Source organism: Acomys minous, assembly GCF_964271855.1.
Source record: "Acomys minous genome assembly, chromosome: 17".
Lineage (NCBI taxonomy): Eukaryota > Metazoa > Chordata > Mammalia > Rodentia > Muridae > Acomys > Acomys minous.
The window spans coordinates 55,313,068-55,327,682 of NC_140500.1; the positions used below are offsets into that span (position 1 = coordinate 55,313,068).

A 14,615-nucleotide genomic window follows, 5' to 3' on the forward strand; every position below is an offset into this window, starting at 1 on the left:
GACCCCCTGAATGTTGGCAGCACCAAACTGTAGGTGAGGGGCCTTGATGGAATAAAAGGAGAAGAAAGCATGGGCATTCTCTCTGTGTGTTCCTGGCTGTCATGAGGCGAGTGCTTCTGCGCCACCATGCCCCTCCCCTATGTAATAGACTCTGAAACCCCAAAACAGAGTAAATAGCTAAGCTATTTGGCTCAGTTATTATGTCATAGCAAAAAACACACATGACCCCAAAAAAACCCTGAATTATGTTCTTATATAATAAATTTGTTTTGTTTTCATTTTTTGAGACAGAGTTTCTTTGTGTAGCCCTGGCTACCCTGGAAATCACTCTCTAGACCAGGCTGGTCTCAAACTCACAGAGCTCCTCCTGCTTCTGCCTTCTGAGTGCTGGGATTAAAGACTGGCACCACCATGCCTGGTTATATAATTAATTTTTTATGAAACCTAGACATTTAGTATGATACAATGGAGTAGTTTTTGGAAGTCACATACACCTTCACTATGCATTGTTATAGTTGATGACTTTTCTGAGCAGATTGTGTAAAGTCTATATTCTTTTTCATGAGGATCCTGAGGTCTCCACTCAGTTAGCTTAGTGATCACTAATGATAGATAGAGGTTTCCCTTGCTGCCTGCATATAGGATACTCCTTGACTAGGGGCTTTTAATATCCATGTTGGGCCAGCTGTCAGTGTTCCAGCAAGCAGTTAACAACTACACCCTAGCTTTACCTTTCTGTTTGCACAGAATCTCCAAGTCAGAGATGAAGGTCCAAGTTCTTCTAGGGTCTCTCCAGAGCATGCAAGCGCTGTGCCTGAGGGGACCTCAATTCTCAGGATGTCAGAGGTTTTCCAAGCATGATCATCTGATTCCTTAATTTTTTTCTGCTACGATTTTTAATAATTTTATTGTTTGTCTGAACTATTACTTTTCACTTCATTGTGCTATTGACTGCTTCCCTTTATTTTTAATAGATGCCCTCAGGGAAAGGGCTTTTGCAATGAGAAAATGAGCTGGTCAATTTCCTATCCTGGGTTTCTATCTACCCTCATTGTAAGAATGGAGTGGGCAGACAGCAAAGGGAAATTGGGAGAACTTCATTTTCTACACAGGGGTAACACCTAAAACAGAAAAGTAAAAATTTACATAAGAAATAGAAACTTCAGGGCCCTCAGCAGCAGCAGGATGGCCACCAAGAGGCTGTGGGTATCATAGCTCTGTGCCCCCAGCAGGCTTTGCGGTGCAGCCTGAAGAAATCAGTAGGGGTACAGTGCCAGAACTCGCTGAGGGTTTCAGATGCCAATCAAGAGAAGCTCCTTCAGAGCAGGTGTGTAGAAAGCAGATCACTGACAGCAGGAGCCGCAGCAGCAGCAGGGATATGTCTCTGGTCTCTGGCATATCTGAAAGACTGGAGTCACTGGGCTGTAGAATAGCGAATCTTAGAGGTTGGAGTCTTAGACAGCTGTAGGAGCAGATGTCTGCAGCTGGACCACAGAGTCTGGCAGGCTGAGTCAGGAATGAGTCTCCCTGCCTGGAACAGAAGCCTTCGTGCAGTGAGGCTCAACAGCATCTGTCTCTGGCAAGGCTTCAAGGCAGTCTTCTCTCTCCAAAGAACACAGAGCATCTGGGAGCTGGCCTACTGGCCAGAGCCAGCAACTGGGCTCTGAAGTCTCGTTCTCTTCCTCCTCTGATAATCTGATGAGTCTCTTTCTCCAGAACTTATTGGCTCGGATATATATATAGTTCCAGCTAGGGCCTGATTGGCTGAGCTGAATGTGTGTACATGCAAAGTTGGTGACAATTGGGATGTCATGAGGGAGCTGACAGACCTGCAAGGGGAAAGAAAAAGCCTCCTAAATCTTGAGCATGTTTTCAATTAGATCCATCTCCTCTCCTCCCACAGGGTTGTAAGGGGAGTGGGAGTAGAGAGTGGGGAACCCTCCTTTGGCCTCTTACATTTGTTACTGATGCCTTGAGCTTGCTTTCAGCTGCATGCCAGTGTCTTCTTAGACAGCCATGAAGCCCCAGTCTCCATCTCAAGGCATCCAGTCCATCACTGCCAGATGTCAGATGCATCCCACTATGTTAGGGATTTATTCTTGCATGGTTCTGCTTTGTTCTGAACCTTTATTGTCATGGCAGTCTCTGGGAAGTGGGCACCTGGTTGTCAGAAGGGTGGCAGCCCATGAAATTGATCTCAGCAGGTCAGAGTCCCTTCAATCAACTGTGGAAGTGTCATAGCCCATCTCTGCCTCTTTGTCTTCAGGGTCTCTAGGACTCTTTCTCTCCTATTTAAAAGTCCCCAAACAGGCCAGATGCACACCACCTTTCTAATGGGGTCTTCTAAGAGACTACCAGATAGGAAAATTGTGATCTTTCTCTGGGCCAAGTGCTGTGATAGAACTCAAACCCATTCTGCCCACTCCAGGGTCCAGCAGATGCTGATTTTCAGTATGGTTGTGGTTTTCAAGGGCACTACAGAGTTGGTAGATGGAATAAACAGGCTAGAAATATCTATTTTTAACTTGTTCTCAGAGTCCCAGCCGTTTTTCACTTCTCTTGTTCTCTTGTTCAAGAATTCTGAGAAAGTTGGACGTTTCTGTTCATGCTCTTGTTGCATCCATGAAGAGACCTTTCACATGTACTTGCTCACCATGGCTGTTGATCTTTCAAGGTGTAGTCAGCCTGAGGTTCATAGCCTATGCGTTCCTCCAAAGCCAACGGCTGTCCTTTGCCAGTATGCCTTTCGCAGTGAACACTTATAAATGAGGAGCTTCTATGGCAAACATGTAAATTCTGGATTCCATACTACTATGCCACCAACAGTGATGAAGAGGAAACCAGGAGGGCATCTGTAAAGGAGGGATAGAAAGCAAGTTCCACACTCGAAGGTCTGGGTTTGAAGCTGGCTCTGTGGGTCACAGCTAGTGTCACAGAGTGAGGCAATCTACTTCTCCAGTCTTCATGTCCTCCTCCACAGCATGACAGAGCCATGGTGGTGAGCCAGGGTGTAGACAAAAGCATTCATGCTTAAACCATCATTTCTCTTGATGTTGTCATTGTTCAGTGTAAAATTCTTCACGTTATGGAGGCAAATAAGACAACAGGGTGTGAGGTGGCACCCACACAGCAGCATATGAAATTTTTATGTAAAATATTGAAAACATGGAAATGGCGTCTGTGGTGATTTGAATGAGAATGGCCGTCACAGGCTCATTTGTTTGAGTACTTGTTCTCCAGTGGTGGAACTCTTTTGGAAGGATTAGCAAGTGTGGCCTTGCTGGAGGAAGTGTGTCACTGGGACAGGCTCTGAGCTTTCAAAAGACTCATATCCTTCCCAGTCTCCTTCTCTCTCTGCTCCATGCTTATGCGTCAAGCTGTGAGCCCTCAGATGTTCCTGCTCTCATGCCTTTGCTCTGTCATCGTGGACTCTAACCCTCTGAAACTGTAAGCTCAAATTAAACTCTTTCTCCTATAAGTTGTCAGGGTGTCTTATTACAGCAGTAGAACATAACTAAGCCAGATGTAAAGCATGTAAAAGCTGTGTTCAGAAGAGAATACAGCATAGTGAGGGGATTATGAACTTCTCTTTCCTCCTTCCCCAACAATGCTACTACTAGTTTTGTTTTCATTAAAACAGCTTCAGTAAGAAATTCTCCTCAGAGAGGAAGGGCTTTCTAGATGCAGCTTTAGGGGTCCCCAGTAGTCCTGAATTTCAGAGAGCCAGATTGTGGGATCTGTTTAAGAGCCTCTTGTATTCTAAGTTCAGCCTGCTTCCTGGAGAGGCTCAAGAGGGGTTGAACTCCTAGGTGAACCCCTTAGATTCTGATGTCCATAGGTACAGCCTTTCTCTGTAGGGCCTGTTTCACCTGTCAATCCAGAGCAGTGTTGCCGCCTTCCCACGCTCACCTGAAGGGTGAAGAAGAGGCACATGGCGTGCTCAGTGATGTGCCAGTGGCTCTGTAGGTCTGTGCCGGGTTGTGCTGACAGCCTCTGTGACTGTCACGATCCTTGTTGTTCCATTTCAGATTCCGGGGTGCGCCGATTATTCCCGTGGCAGCCAAGCCTGGGGGACCAGAGGCCCCTGAAACAGAAGCTCCACAGGGCATCTCAGAACTCATTGAGGTACTGTCAGCTTGAAACCCAGTCTGCCCTCTGCCCCAGCCCTGCTCGGGTATCACTCCATGTTCCCCTCTGCCTGAGATGGAGGGAGAGGCAATCCTAGCAAGAGGTCTCCAAGGGCCTCCTGCCTCGCCTGCCTCGCTTGCCTTAGGAACTCCAAAACCGATGTCCATATGGCTCCTGGGCACTGGGACTGCTGAGTTCTTCCCACCCACCATGTATCCTGCTCCCTCTCTTCTTTCACCCATTTCTATTCAGACAAAGAAGTGCCGACCAAGGTTACCAGTCCTCCAAGCCTGACATTCTCCCCCTCTCTCCTCACCCTCAGTGGTACTGAGTCTTGTACAGCATATCTAATCATGAGGTACATTCCTGCCCTTCAGACTGCTGGGGCCTCCAGTCTGCCTCCACCTGGAGCCTAGCAGCTGGAGCACACAGCCTCCATGCTGCCAGCCTCCACTGCAGGAATAGACATTTCATTCTACAGAACTATGGGCTTGAGGCTCAGGCTGTTCCTCCATGCTCGGTGGCAGAGCACAGAAACAGGGAGCCCAGGCATCCAGGCGGCCAGCGTCCTTTCCTTCTCTCTGAGCAGAGAGTGCTGAGAGCATAGCAGAAACACAGAGCACAGTGATAGTGCTCACCAGCTTGCCAGAGATGGGACTTCCATCCAGGCATCACCCTGGTGGTCCTGGTGAACACTGATTTGACCACTGTCCTTGTCCTTCCCCTTGCCTGGCAGAGGACAGCAACATCCAGGGCAGCCAGCAGACAGGGGTGTGTTCAAGGTAGTAAGGACAGGTATGTGGAGGAAGAAGGCAGTGAGGAGGAAATACATTTATGTCACTGAGCTCAGTCACTAGCCTGGGTACAGGAGCTCTGTGCTGGACTGTGTGCTAGGGTTGGTCCACTACTGCTCTATGACTTGGCTCAAGTGGTTCATAGGCATGGTTGTATACATCCTTAGCAGCTAAGGCTGGGAGATGGATAGTTTGAGGTCACCATGCTTAGTGAGACTCTGTCTGAAACAAGAGAAGAATTGCTTGTGTCAGACAACCCATTTCATGTAGGGAACAGAGTTGCAGTGCAGGGAAGGTAATCGCAGCATCACAGAGGCACTGTGAGTTACTAGGGGTGATGTGTTTACCATAGCAGTGACTTGATTGGTCTCACCAGCTCCACACTTAACATTCTTGTCTCTCTCTCTCTCTCTTTTTTTTTTTTCCAGAGCTGAGGACTGAACCCAGGGCCTTGCGCTTGCTAGGCAAGTGCTCTACCACTAAGCTAAATCCCCAACCCCAACATTCTTTATATACTGGATCTGTAACATTTTCAAAGCTACAAGTGAAATGACCTGCCACAGTCACTTCATGGCAAGTGTATGGGCACATCCCTCCTGAGATACCTGATCTCAAGATTTCTCACCTGGCCCCAGATGTCACATGGCTTCATTTGCTACGTGCCCTCTTCCCACACATCAAGCACCCATGACAGGCACATGTGGAATGTCAACTTCTCCTGGAGAAGATACTTCCTCTTGAGAGGCCTCTTCCGCAGGGCTCAGTCTCCCCGCTATCACCCCACCCACCCCCACTGGTATGGACAGTTCTGCTACTGCTGCCCCTTTCTGGTGGGTCAGGAGCTCATTAAGTAGCTCAAGCTGGCCTGGAACTTTCTATCCTCCAGTAACACAATGCCTGGACTTCGTACTGTATGTGAGTAGGAACAGAAGAAAGAACAGAAATCACTTACCTGCTTATCTCAGCAGGAACCTGCTTATCTTAGTCGCAAACTGTGGCCAGAGTTTGTTGGGATCACCTGCACCCATATGCCCTCCCCCACCCCAGAGCTAAATTCACATGTGACTGCCATGTATGAACCATGCTTGTGTTTCTGGGAGAGGCTCTCGTTACTTCATCAGTTCCAGAGAACACAAATCTGGGACCCTGGGACAATTCAAGCAAAATCTAGAAAAATGTGACTATGAAAGATGTTTGTATGTTCCTCTAAGGAGTGAGCCTCTGTGTGAATCTCAGACCAAGTCTGTTTAGAGTCTCTCCATTATTATTGCAAAGGAATTGTTATCACAAGACAATGCTTTGAGCACATTTACTTCTGACCTGAATACTTACACATTATTACTGCTCTTTCTTAGAAAGTAGAAAATACAAAGAGCAGTGTGGCCTCTGTGCTTTTTTTTGAAAACAGTGACTAGCCCTGACAGCATCTTGCACTCATAAGTGACCTGAGGACTGCTGGCCAGTTGTCACTTTTGCATATGGAAAGTCAGCCATGAAGGAAAAGTGGACACCCAGTCCGTGGGAGCCTCAGGGAGGAGCCAACTTTGGTTTCCATTTGTTGGTGCCTGCATGGTAGAGGGCAGAAAGGCTCCACATGTGCAACCCTTGGCTTTGAACCCCAGGCGTAAGCTGCTGCCCCTGGAAGATGGCCTCCTACTCTCTCACCTCAAGTGTTTCCTCCATTTGTTCTTCATTCTATGCCTTTCCCCCGAGCATGTGTCAGCTACTGGAGATCTCTGAAGTCCTCTATAATCTTGTAGAGTGGAGATAGACAGACAGATGTTAACAGTAGGGGTGAAAAAAAAGAAATAATAATAAAAAAATAGTAGGGGTGGACTACAGTTATAGGTGAGGAGACTCAGCCATACAGGAGAGACCTCTGCAGAGGTCTTCCTGCTACGAGTGCTTAGCACTGGAGTGTGGTATGGCAGACAAGGTCTGTATGGCACCTGGAAACCAGATGAAGAATCTTGGAGCTTGCAGCTCAGGCAGGGACTGTGCATGAGGACCATAGATCAGACGTCTCGTAGTAGCTGCTTCCACTGCAGTATGGAGGTCTCTCCAAGTCCCTGTTTCTTCTCACTGTGTTAAGTTGTAGCATTGGTCCTCTGATCTGGGCCAGCTTGCCAGCTGGCCCTAGAGGATGCTAGTGACATAGCCCCTACACCTATAGGTGTTTATAGCAACATTTCTTTTCCAGCTCCTGATGTCCCAGATATCCATCCCAACGAGAGACCCCTCAGGACCGTTCCTTATGTCTGTGGACCACTGCTTCTCCATCAAGGGTCAGGGCACTGTGATGACTGGGACCATCCTCTCAGGCACTATCAGCCTTGGGGACAGTGTGGAGATCCCTGCTCTCAAGGTCAGTCCTGCCCTGACTCTCCCTTGTCTGCCCTCCACCCTGACCCCCGGTAACAGCAGGAGAGAGGACAGGCCCTTGGTCTTCATGGCAGCAGAGTCTACTGGACCTTTCCCAAGTCTTCTCTTCTCCCTGAGGGGTGAAGTAGCCCACTATCTGCTTTCAACCCTTTGCCTTTGTACTGTTCCTTCTTAGATTCTAGAACTACCGTTCTCTCTAGTCTCCCAACAGTGACTACATAGTGCGGGCTAGTGGCGGCCCACAGAAGAGCTGCCTAAGAGAACCTGAGTCTTCAGGGGCAAGGTGAGCTTGAGAGCACATGACCAAGAAACTAGGGTGCATGGTGAGAGTTCAGGCTTTCTGGATGTCGGCAACAAGTATGTGTGGAACTCTCTCTATATACTTTGTAGGTACCCCAGGCTAGCCTTGAATTTGTGATTCTCCTTCCTTGGCCTCCTCCGTGCTGAGATCACATGTGAAGTATGTGTGTGTGCATGCATATGCATATGTGCAAGCCACCAAACCTGGCTGTAGAGCTCTGGGCACCTTGTCTTTAGCTGAGAGAATCTTAAATCACACATAGCTTTGGTGTACAGTCGTTCGCCCTGCTAGAAGTACAGATCACGCTGTATTCTCAGTGCCTGCAGAAGGTGCCCTGCAAGCCCTTTGATACCCCTTTGAGAGAGGAAGCTTAGGGTCTTCCCATCTCCTCCAGGTACCATGGCCTAGATGATCTTGCTAGTGGCTTTATTAAGAAGGTGTTACTTACTTGGGCCTAGTGGCACCCTCGTATAATCCAGCTACTAAAGGAGCCAAGGGCAGGGCCTGGAGAGATGGCTTAGAGGTTAAGAGCACTGGCAGTTCTTCCAGAGGACCGGGGTTCAATTCCCAGCACCCACATGGCAGCTCACAATGGTCTGTAACTCCAGCTAAAATAAAAAGAAAAGAAAAGAAGAAGCCAAGACCAGAGAACTTAATATGATCCCGTGTCTGGAAGAAAAGGTGGGGAAGGGAACCTGACTAGACCTCACTGATAGAATACTTGGCTAGCATAGGACCTTGCAGGGCAGTCAGCCAGTGTCTAGGCACCATGCTTCAGCCACGCCGACACACGAAGTGAGCGTGTTACTGAGAAGGCAGGCCAAAATTTAGCCCCTGTCCTGAGCAAGAAAGGGCGATCCTATTCCTGTACCTTGTGCCACCTCAAGTTTAGAACAGTGTGGTTGAGCACAGGGAAGAAGCATTTTGGGGGGGTCAGGGATGAATAGTATTGTATCCTACATGGAGGGTCGATGGCAGAGGGAAGAATTCCCTAAGCAGAGAGAGAGAGAGAGACCCAAGGAGGAAGGGGGAAAAGGAGAAAGGGGGAAGGGGGAAAGAAAGAAGAAGAAGAAGCCTGAGTTCTTATAAATCAGAGGACTCCATGGATGGTGCATTCAGAACAGGGCAGCAAGGCCCTGTCCTTCCCTGAGGATAATTGCAGATAAAATTCCCTTCTCTTCCTCTGAAGATCACATGAGTCAAAGCAAGGGGTTAAAAGTACAGATTGTGCAAAATAAAGCATAAAGTTATGAAAATAAACTAAAGCATATTTAACAAAAACAAAACTAGAGTTGTGACTATGTGCTAACTCTTTGTTGGAACAGAAAGTAAATGGATGCTGAATTTCTGAACAGCCCCTGTGTGCAGCAAGGCAGACCTATGGGGCCAGCTTGACTATCTCCTTCTACCCTGAGCAGACACATTGGCAGCTTAAGAGAGGAGCTGAGATAGGAAAGAGGTGTGACGGGGGGCTCTCGGTGGTGGGCTTTGATCTGGGGATCCATGGGGCATTTGAGGAAGTAGAGGAAGCTTTTGATAGCAGGGTCAGTAGCTGCTGGGCTGAGAGCAAGGGCTTGGAGGGAAGATAAGGCCAACATCCTTATCCTGTGTAGGCAGACAGACACTTGAGTGAAGGCATGCTCTGAGATCCCTGGACACCCTTTTTACCCTTATAAAGGCGGAACTTGCCCATCACATCCTAACCTATAGCCTCAGGCATGTGGGCAACTGTTTGGCGCTCCTCTCTTGCTGTGGTATGCCTGTATTCCCAGAAAAAGCGCAACTTGTAAGTAATGTATTTGGATAGTCAGCCAAGATTTTCAAGCATGGTATGGAAGATTCAGCCTTCTCTTTTCAGCTTAAAGTGGGGTATGAGGAGAAAAGAACAAGTCAAGGAAGACCTGTTATGGTACGGTTCTTCCATAGTTTCTCAGACTGTCTAGACTGCCAAGGCTGCTGAGATTGGGACATGACTATTGGGAAAGCACAACCCTGTGGGGATATCCTTTTGTTGAAGCATTAGGGTGTGTCTGGTGGACCCAGTCAGGCATCTCAGGAGCTGGGATGGAGGTAGACTTGTTGAGGAAGGATGTGTGGAACCCCTCTTGTCTAACGGCACAGGTCCCTGTAGTGCACATGCCATACGCTACATGTCAGAGACTGTTGTACTAGGAGCATCCCTGGACAGGAAGGAGCACAGAACTGACAAAACGGGAAGGAAAAGAAAGCTCTTGGGCTGGGATACTACACTCAGAAAATGATAGTTTTTCTTGCCTACAGATGCATGCTATCCTTTAAAAATGTGTGTGTGTGTGTGTGTGTGTGTGTGTGTGTGTGTGTGTGTGTCTGTATTTATCTACAACAACTCTGAGCACAGAGCCAAGTGGGTCTGGGATGGGGCTGGTGATGTCCTATCCTTAGGTAAGATCTGACGCATGCCCAGAAACTTAGTGGGCATGCTGGGATTCTCCATAGAGGCCCTCATAGGCTGCAAGTGCATACAGAAGCTCACCTCAGAGCCTGAGTCCCAGTCTCTTGACCTATCACCCCTCCACTGGCTATGATTGGTGGCCAGTGCCTGTCAAGCATGAAGGCATCATAAACAGTGACCTTCTTCCAAAGCACAGTGCCATCCTTATCAGATTTCACTAATAGATGCAGACACGTCTGACCGCGTGAACTCCCTTGGAGGCAGGACACAGCCATTCCAAATAAACAGTGCATTCCCCCGGCCATACCTTGGCCTGTTTCTGCGGCCATGTCCATTCCCAGCTGGGGCTGATTAGCTGAGTGAGGAAATGTTGGGAAACACGGAGTAAATGATGAGGGATGGGGGAATTTCATTTAGATCCCAGGGAGGTTTAAATAGCAAACAGTGAGAGTCACAGATTTGTGGCTATCTTGGTCAAGACAGGTTGGGGTATCCCTCTGGTGAGATTTGATCTGGGGATTGTAGGTGAGTCATAGTCCTGGTAGTGATTGGCTACTAGGTTGTAATACCAGAAACTGTCAAAGCCACAGATGTGGTAAAGAGCATGCTAGGTCTTCAGAAAACCCACACTGGCATTTTCCAGTTCTTTGGGCCCAGGCAAGTTACTCTGGGCTAAGGGGTAGGGGATGTGGGAGGAGTGGGGCAGTGCTTGGCAAGGCTTCTGCACCAGGAGTGGCAGTGTCTGAGTTGACATCTTTGTTTTTTTGGTGTCACATGTTGAACTCTTGTTGTGGGTTCAGAGAGGTAAACATGGTGTGGCCTGGCTGTAAAGATACTGGTCTGCTGAAGGACTTACAGAAAAGAGAGGTGCTTTGAAGACAGCTGTGGCCAGCTGAGACCAGCCAATGCTGGAGTAATGGCGAGACACATTAGTGGCACACTTAGACACACTTATTCAGTTTATGAAACGTGTAGAGAGTCAGAATCTGATAGCATATTCCTTCAGGATGTCATGTTCAGACTTGTGTAGCCCCAGAGAGGAACAGGAAAACCTTCAATACCAGAGGGTATTGCTGCTTCTAACTTTGCCTTGGCTCTTGGAAAGTGGTCACAAGGTGGTCAAGATTATAACATCTGGGAAGAACCATTTTCCTCACCTCCACAGACTTCTACTTCCTTCTACTATTACTTTTTTAAATTAAAAAAAATTGGGGGACGGGTTCACTATGTAGCCTTATGACCTGGAACTCACTATGTATACCATGCTATTATTCTTGGACTCAGAAATCTGCCTACCTCTGCCTCTTAAGCTCTGAGATTAAAGGCTTGTACCACCAAACCTGCTTCCATCTACCTTTCCTGGTTTACCCTGAGGTTCTTTGAAATCTCAAAACTCTGCAGGTCTTTTCTTCTTAGAGAGCTACTCCCCTGACACGGGCCTGTGAGCACTCCACCTGGTACTCGGCATGCTATGGCAGCATTTGTCTCTGAGCCTTTGTCTCCATTGATGCTGACCTCCTAGCTGTCTGTCTATCTGCCCTCAGGACTAGACCTAGGGAGGGTTCTATAAAATATATGGCTAAGAGGAGAAAAAGTCCCTAGAGCAAACAATTGAGTTGGTTTTCAGTTGGCATTTGATTGGAATTGGACAGTGGGTTTCCTTGGAGGCTCTGTTAATGTCTCCTGGGCTGTGTCTTCTCTTTGAGGCAGTGTCCTGATGCTTCATCAGTAAGCAAAGGTAGAGATGTACCCTGGGAGGAGCAGCTGTCATCATGTGTTGCCTTCCCCTGGCCCTGGTCCAGGAAGCAGCTCTTTTTTTCTTCTCTGATTTTCATCTAGAAGTTATATCCTGGCTTCATTGCTAACTGCTTTCTGCTTATGAAGAGCCATGCTAGAAGGCAGGCTTCATTCCTGTGAATTTGATGCTTTCATGGGTTGGCCTTGTCAGTGAAGGTTGGTGGAGTCTGTTCTCCAGGTCCTCATGTGCCTGTGGCTGCCAGATACATGAGCTTGGAGACCCTCGCTGGTGCTGGTGGAGCAGCAGAGCAGGAGAAAGGCAGTGGTAGAAACTGGAACAGTCAGGGAGGACCTGTGGGGCTGCCCTTTGAACAGATCAGCCCTTTTGTGGTGGTCACACAGCCCTGACTATGCCCAGGGTTAGGCTCCTCAGACCCACTGAGGCCACTGTCTCCACTCCTTTACCTCACCCTGCCTCCTGCTCCACTTTTTCACTCCACCCAGCATTGACAGAAAGACTTTACTCAGCCAGCTGTCTCTGACCACTGTCTAGACCCATGGCCCTCAGGGTAAAGCCTGCAGTACAGCATGGCTGATTGTAAGCTTCCCTGAGACTGCCACTTCAGCCTTGGTGTCATACCCAGAGCCTCTCACGATCACCTGCTGCTCTCAGTGCAGTAGCCTCAAGTGAGGTAGAAACTGGGTCAGTCTCATGATATGGGAGACCCTCTGCAGCTCTGTGGTGTAAGGCCTGCTCTCTGTCATGTATCCATCTTCCAACTTTCCCCTCAAACCTGAGATGTCATGCTCCTATGGTTAATCCCTAATGCTACTCTATCCCAGAGGGTCACTCTGACGGACCAGGGTTCCCCTTCTGTGTCAGTGAGAGAGAAAGTTGAAATGGAGTCCTGGGGCTTGAAGCTAAGCTGGGCAAGGCAGCTGTTCTCCTTCCTCAGACACTGGAAAGAGGAGGGAGGGAATTGGACACAGACGGTCATAAGTATCACAAGTGCCAGCTGTGGAGAGACACAAGGAAGAGGACAGAGGCAGAAAGAGGGGCCTAGGAGGAGAGACTGAGCCCTGCAGGCTTCTGGGAACCACCTATCTCAGGACTGGGCTTTGGGGGCCACATCTCAAGCCTTCCAGGCAAGGACATCTGCTCCTCAGCCAGAAGCACACAGAGTGACAGAAGCGGAGCCTCTCTACAGCTGTCAGGAGTGTAAGCCGCATGGCTTTGGGGGAGTCCTCCGAGGGAGCAGGGATCTGTCAGTAGAAAGTACAGGCGTGGCTGTTGGCCAGAAGGATGGGAGGTGGCTGCCTACCTGTAGGTCAGGCTCTGGACACATGGACTGTATTTGAGTCTTTCCTCTGCTCCATGGGACAGTTACATCACACCGTAGAGCCATTGTTTCCTCCTTGGTTAGTCCACTATGACAGGATCTGCACACTGTGCCTGCAGAGGGGTTTGTAGGAAAGGCCAGCTGTTCTGTCATTGCTATTATTTCTGTGTCTGCCATCATCTTCACATAAAACCCCAAGTCTTGTCTCCCTACCCCATAATCCTTTTGTTTGGTCCTTAGAGAATTGCAGTTAAGGTATTGGTCTGAGCTTTATGTACCAAACAATCCAGGACACACACTGGTTCATGAGCCCTTGGCCTGTCACTTGCCTTCTGTCTTAAGAATGTGAATCACGTTTGTGGTGAAGTTGTAATATCCTGTGGTCTCAGCAGGGCTAGGCTGAGGATGGACAGTGACAGGTAAGGGCAGGAGATTAATCTCAGGAGGCAGGTGGCAGTGAGGAAGGTTCTCTGCTGTCATCTGAAGTCACATTCAGCATTTTGCACTTTTTGTTCCTATGGAAATCCTGAAGGCTTAAAATTAAGGAATTTTAATTCAGAACATGGCTGTCTGGCAAGAGATTACATCCAAAGACCTTCTAGGTCTGTGTGATCCGGCTGGGATAAAAACATGCCTTTAATCCAGGAAATAGAGGCAAGCAGATCTGAGTGCAAGGCCAGCCTGGTGTAGAGCAAGTTTCAGGTAAAGAAAAACTTAGGTCCAGGTGTGGTGGAACACATCTCTAATCCCAAACAATGGAGATGAAGTTAGTTTGTAGAAGGAAGCACTCGTGTTTGAAAGTGATGTTTAGTTGAGTGGCAGGAAAGGTGATGAGAAGAGAGGGGAAAGGGAACCTGCGTAAGGGGGAATGCAGGGAGGGCAGTATTACCAGGACAGTAATAGAGAGAGACAGGCTGCAGAGAGAGAACAAGCTATGGTTATGTCCAGCCGTGTAGACTTGACAGCCCCATTGGGTCCCAGGCTTGTTGCTAGTCCTCTAAATATCTATGGACTTCTAGGTCTGAGACCACAGATAAAACCAAACTGCCAAAGCAGATACTACCATACCTGATGGCTCTCTGCCTAGGTGGACTTGGAGACATGTGCAGGTCTAGCCATCCGCTGCCCTCCTGTAGTCTGAGTTCACACTTTCCACCCACCACCCTTTCGCTGAGGGGCAGTGTATAAGAGGGTCAGAGCTTGCAGAGCTATGCTGCCTGTCCTGCACTTCCTACACTGGCAGGTCACGTCACCTTGTCTGCCGTACAATGGGGAGAACATGTCGTCATCCTCAGACAAGAGTGTGAGGATTGCATGGCTGTTCTAGTTTACTTTTACTTTTCTATTGTTGTGATAAAACACTGATCAAAACCAACTTGAGGGAGAGAGGGTTTATTTGGCTTATAAGTTACTACCCATCATTAAGGGAAGCCAGAGCAGGCGCTTGAAGCAGAAACCTTGGAGAAACACGGCTTCCTGGCTTTCTTCCCCTGGCTTGTACA

At 48.4% G+C, this 14,615-nt stretch overlaps 1 protein-coding gene across 2 annotated transcripts in view; it reads left to right on the plus strand.

Annotated features, from left to right (window-relative positions):
- EEFSEC (eukaryotic elongation factor, selenocysteine-tRNA specific) overlaps positions 1 to 14,615 on the plus strand; it is a 195,773-nt gene that overhangs the window by 92,793 nt on the left and 88,365 nt on the right. For both annotated transcript variants that reach the window (XM_084765620.1, XM_084765619.1), the window contains exons 3-4: positions 4,029 to 4,125; positions 7,123 to 7,287. In XM_084765620.1, the coding sequence (XP_084621746.1) occupies positions 4,029 to 4,125; positions 7,123 to 7,287 (262 nt within the window). The remainder of the gene's footprint in view (positions 1 to 4,028; positions 4,126 to 7,122; positions 7,288 to 14,615) is intronic.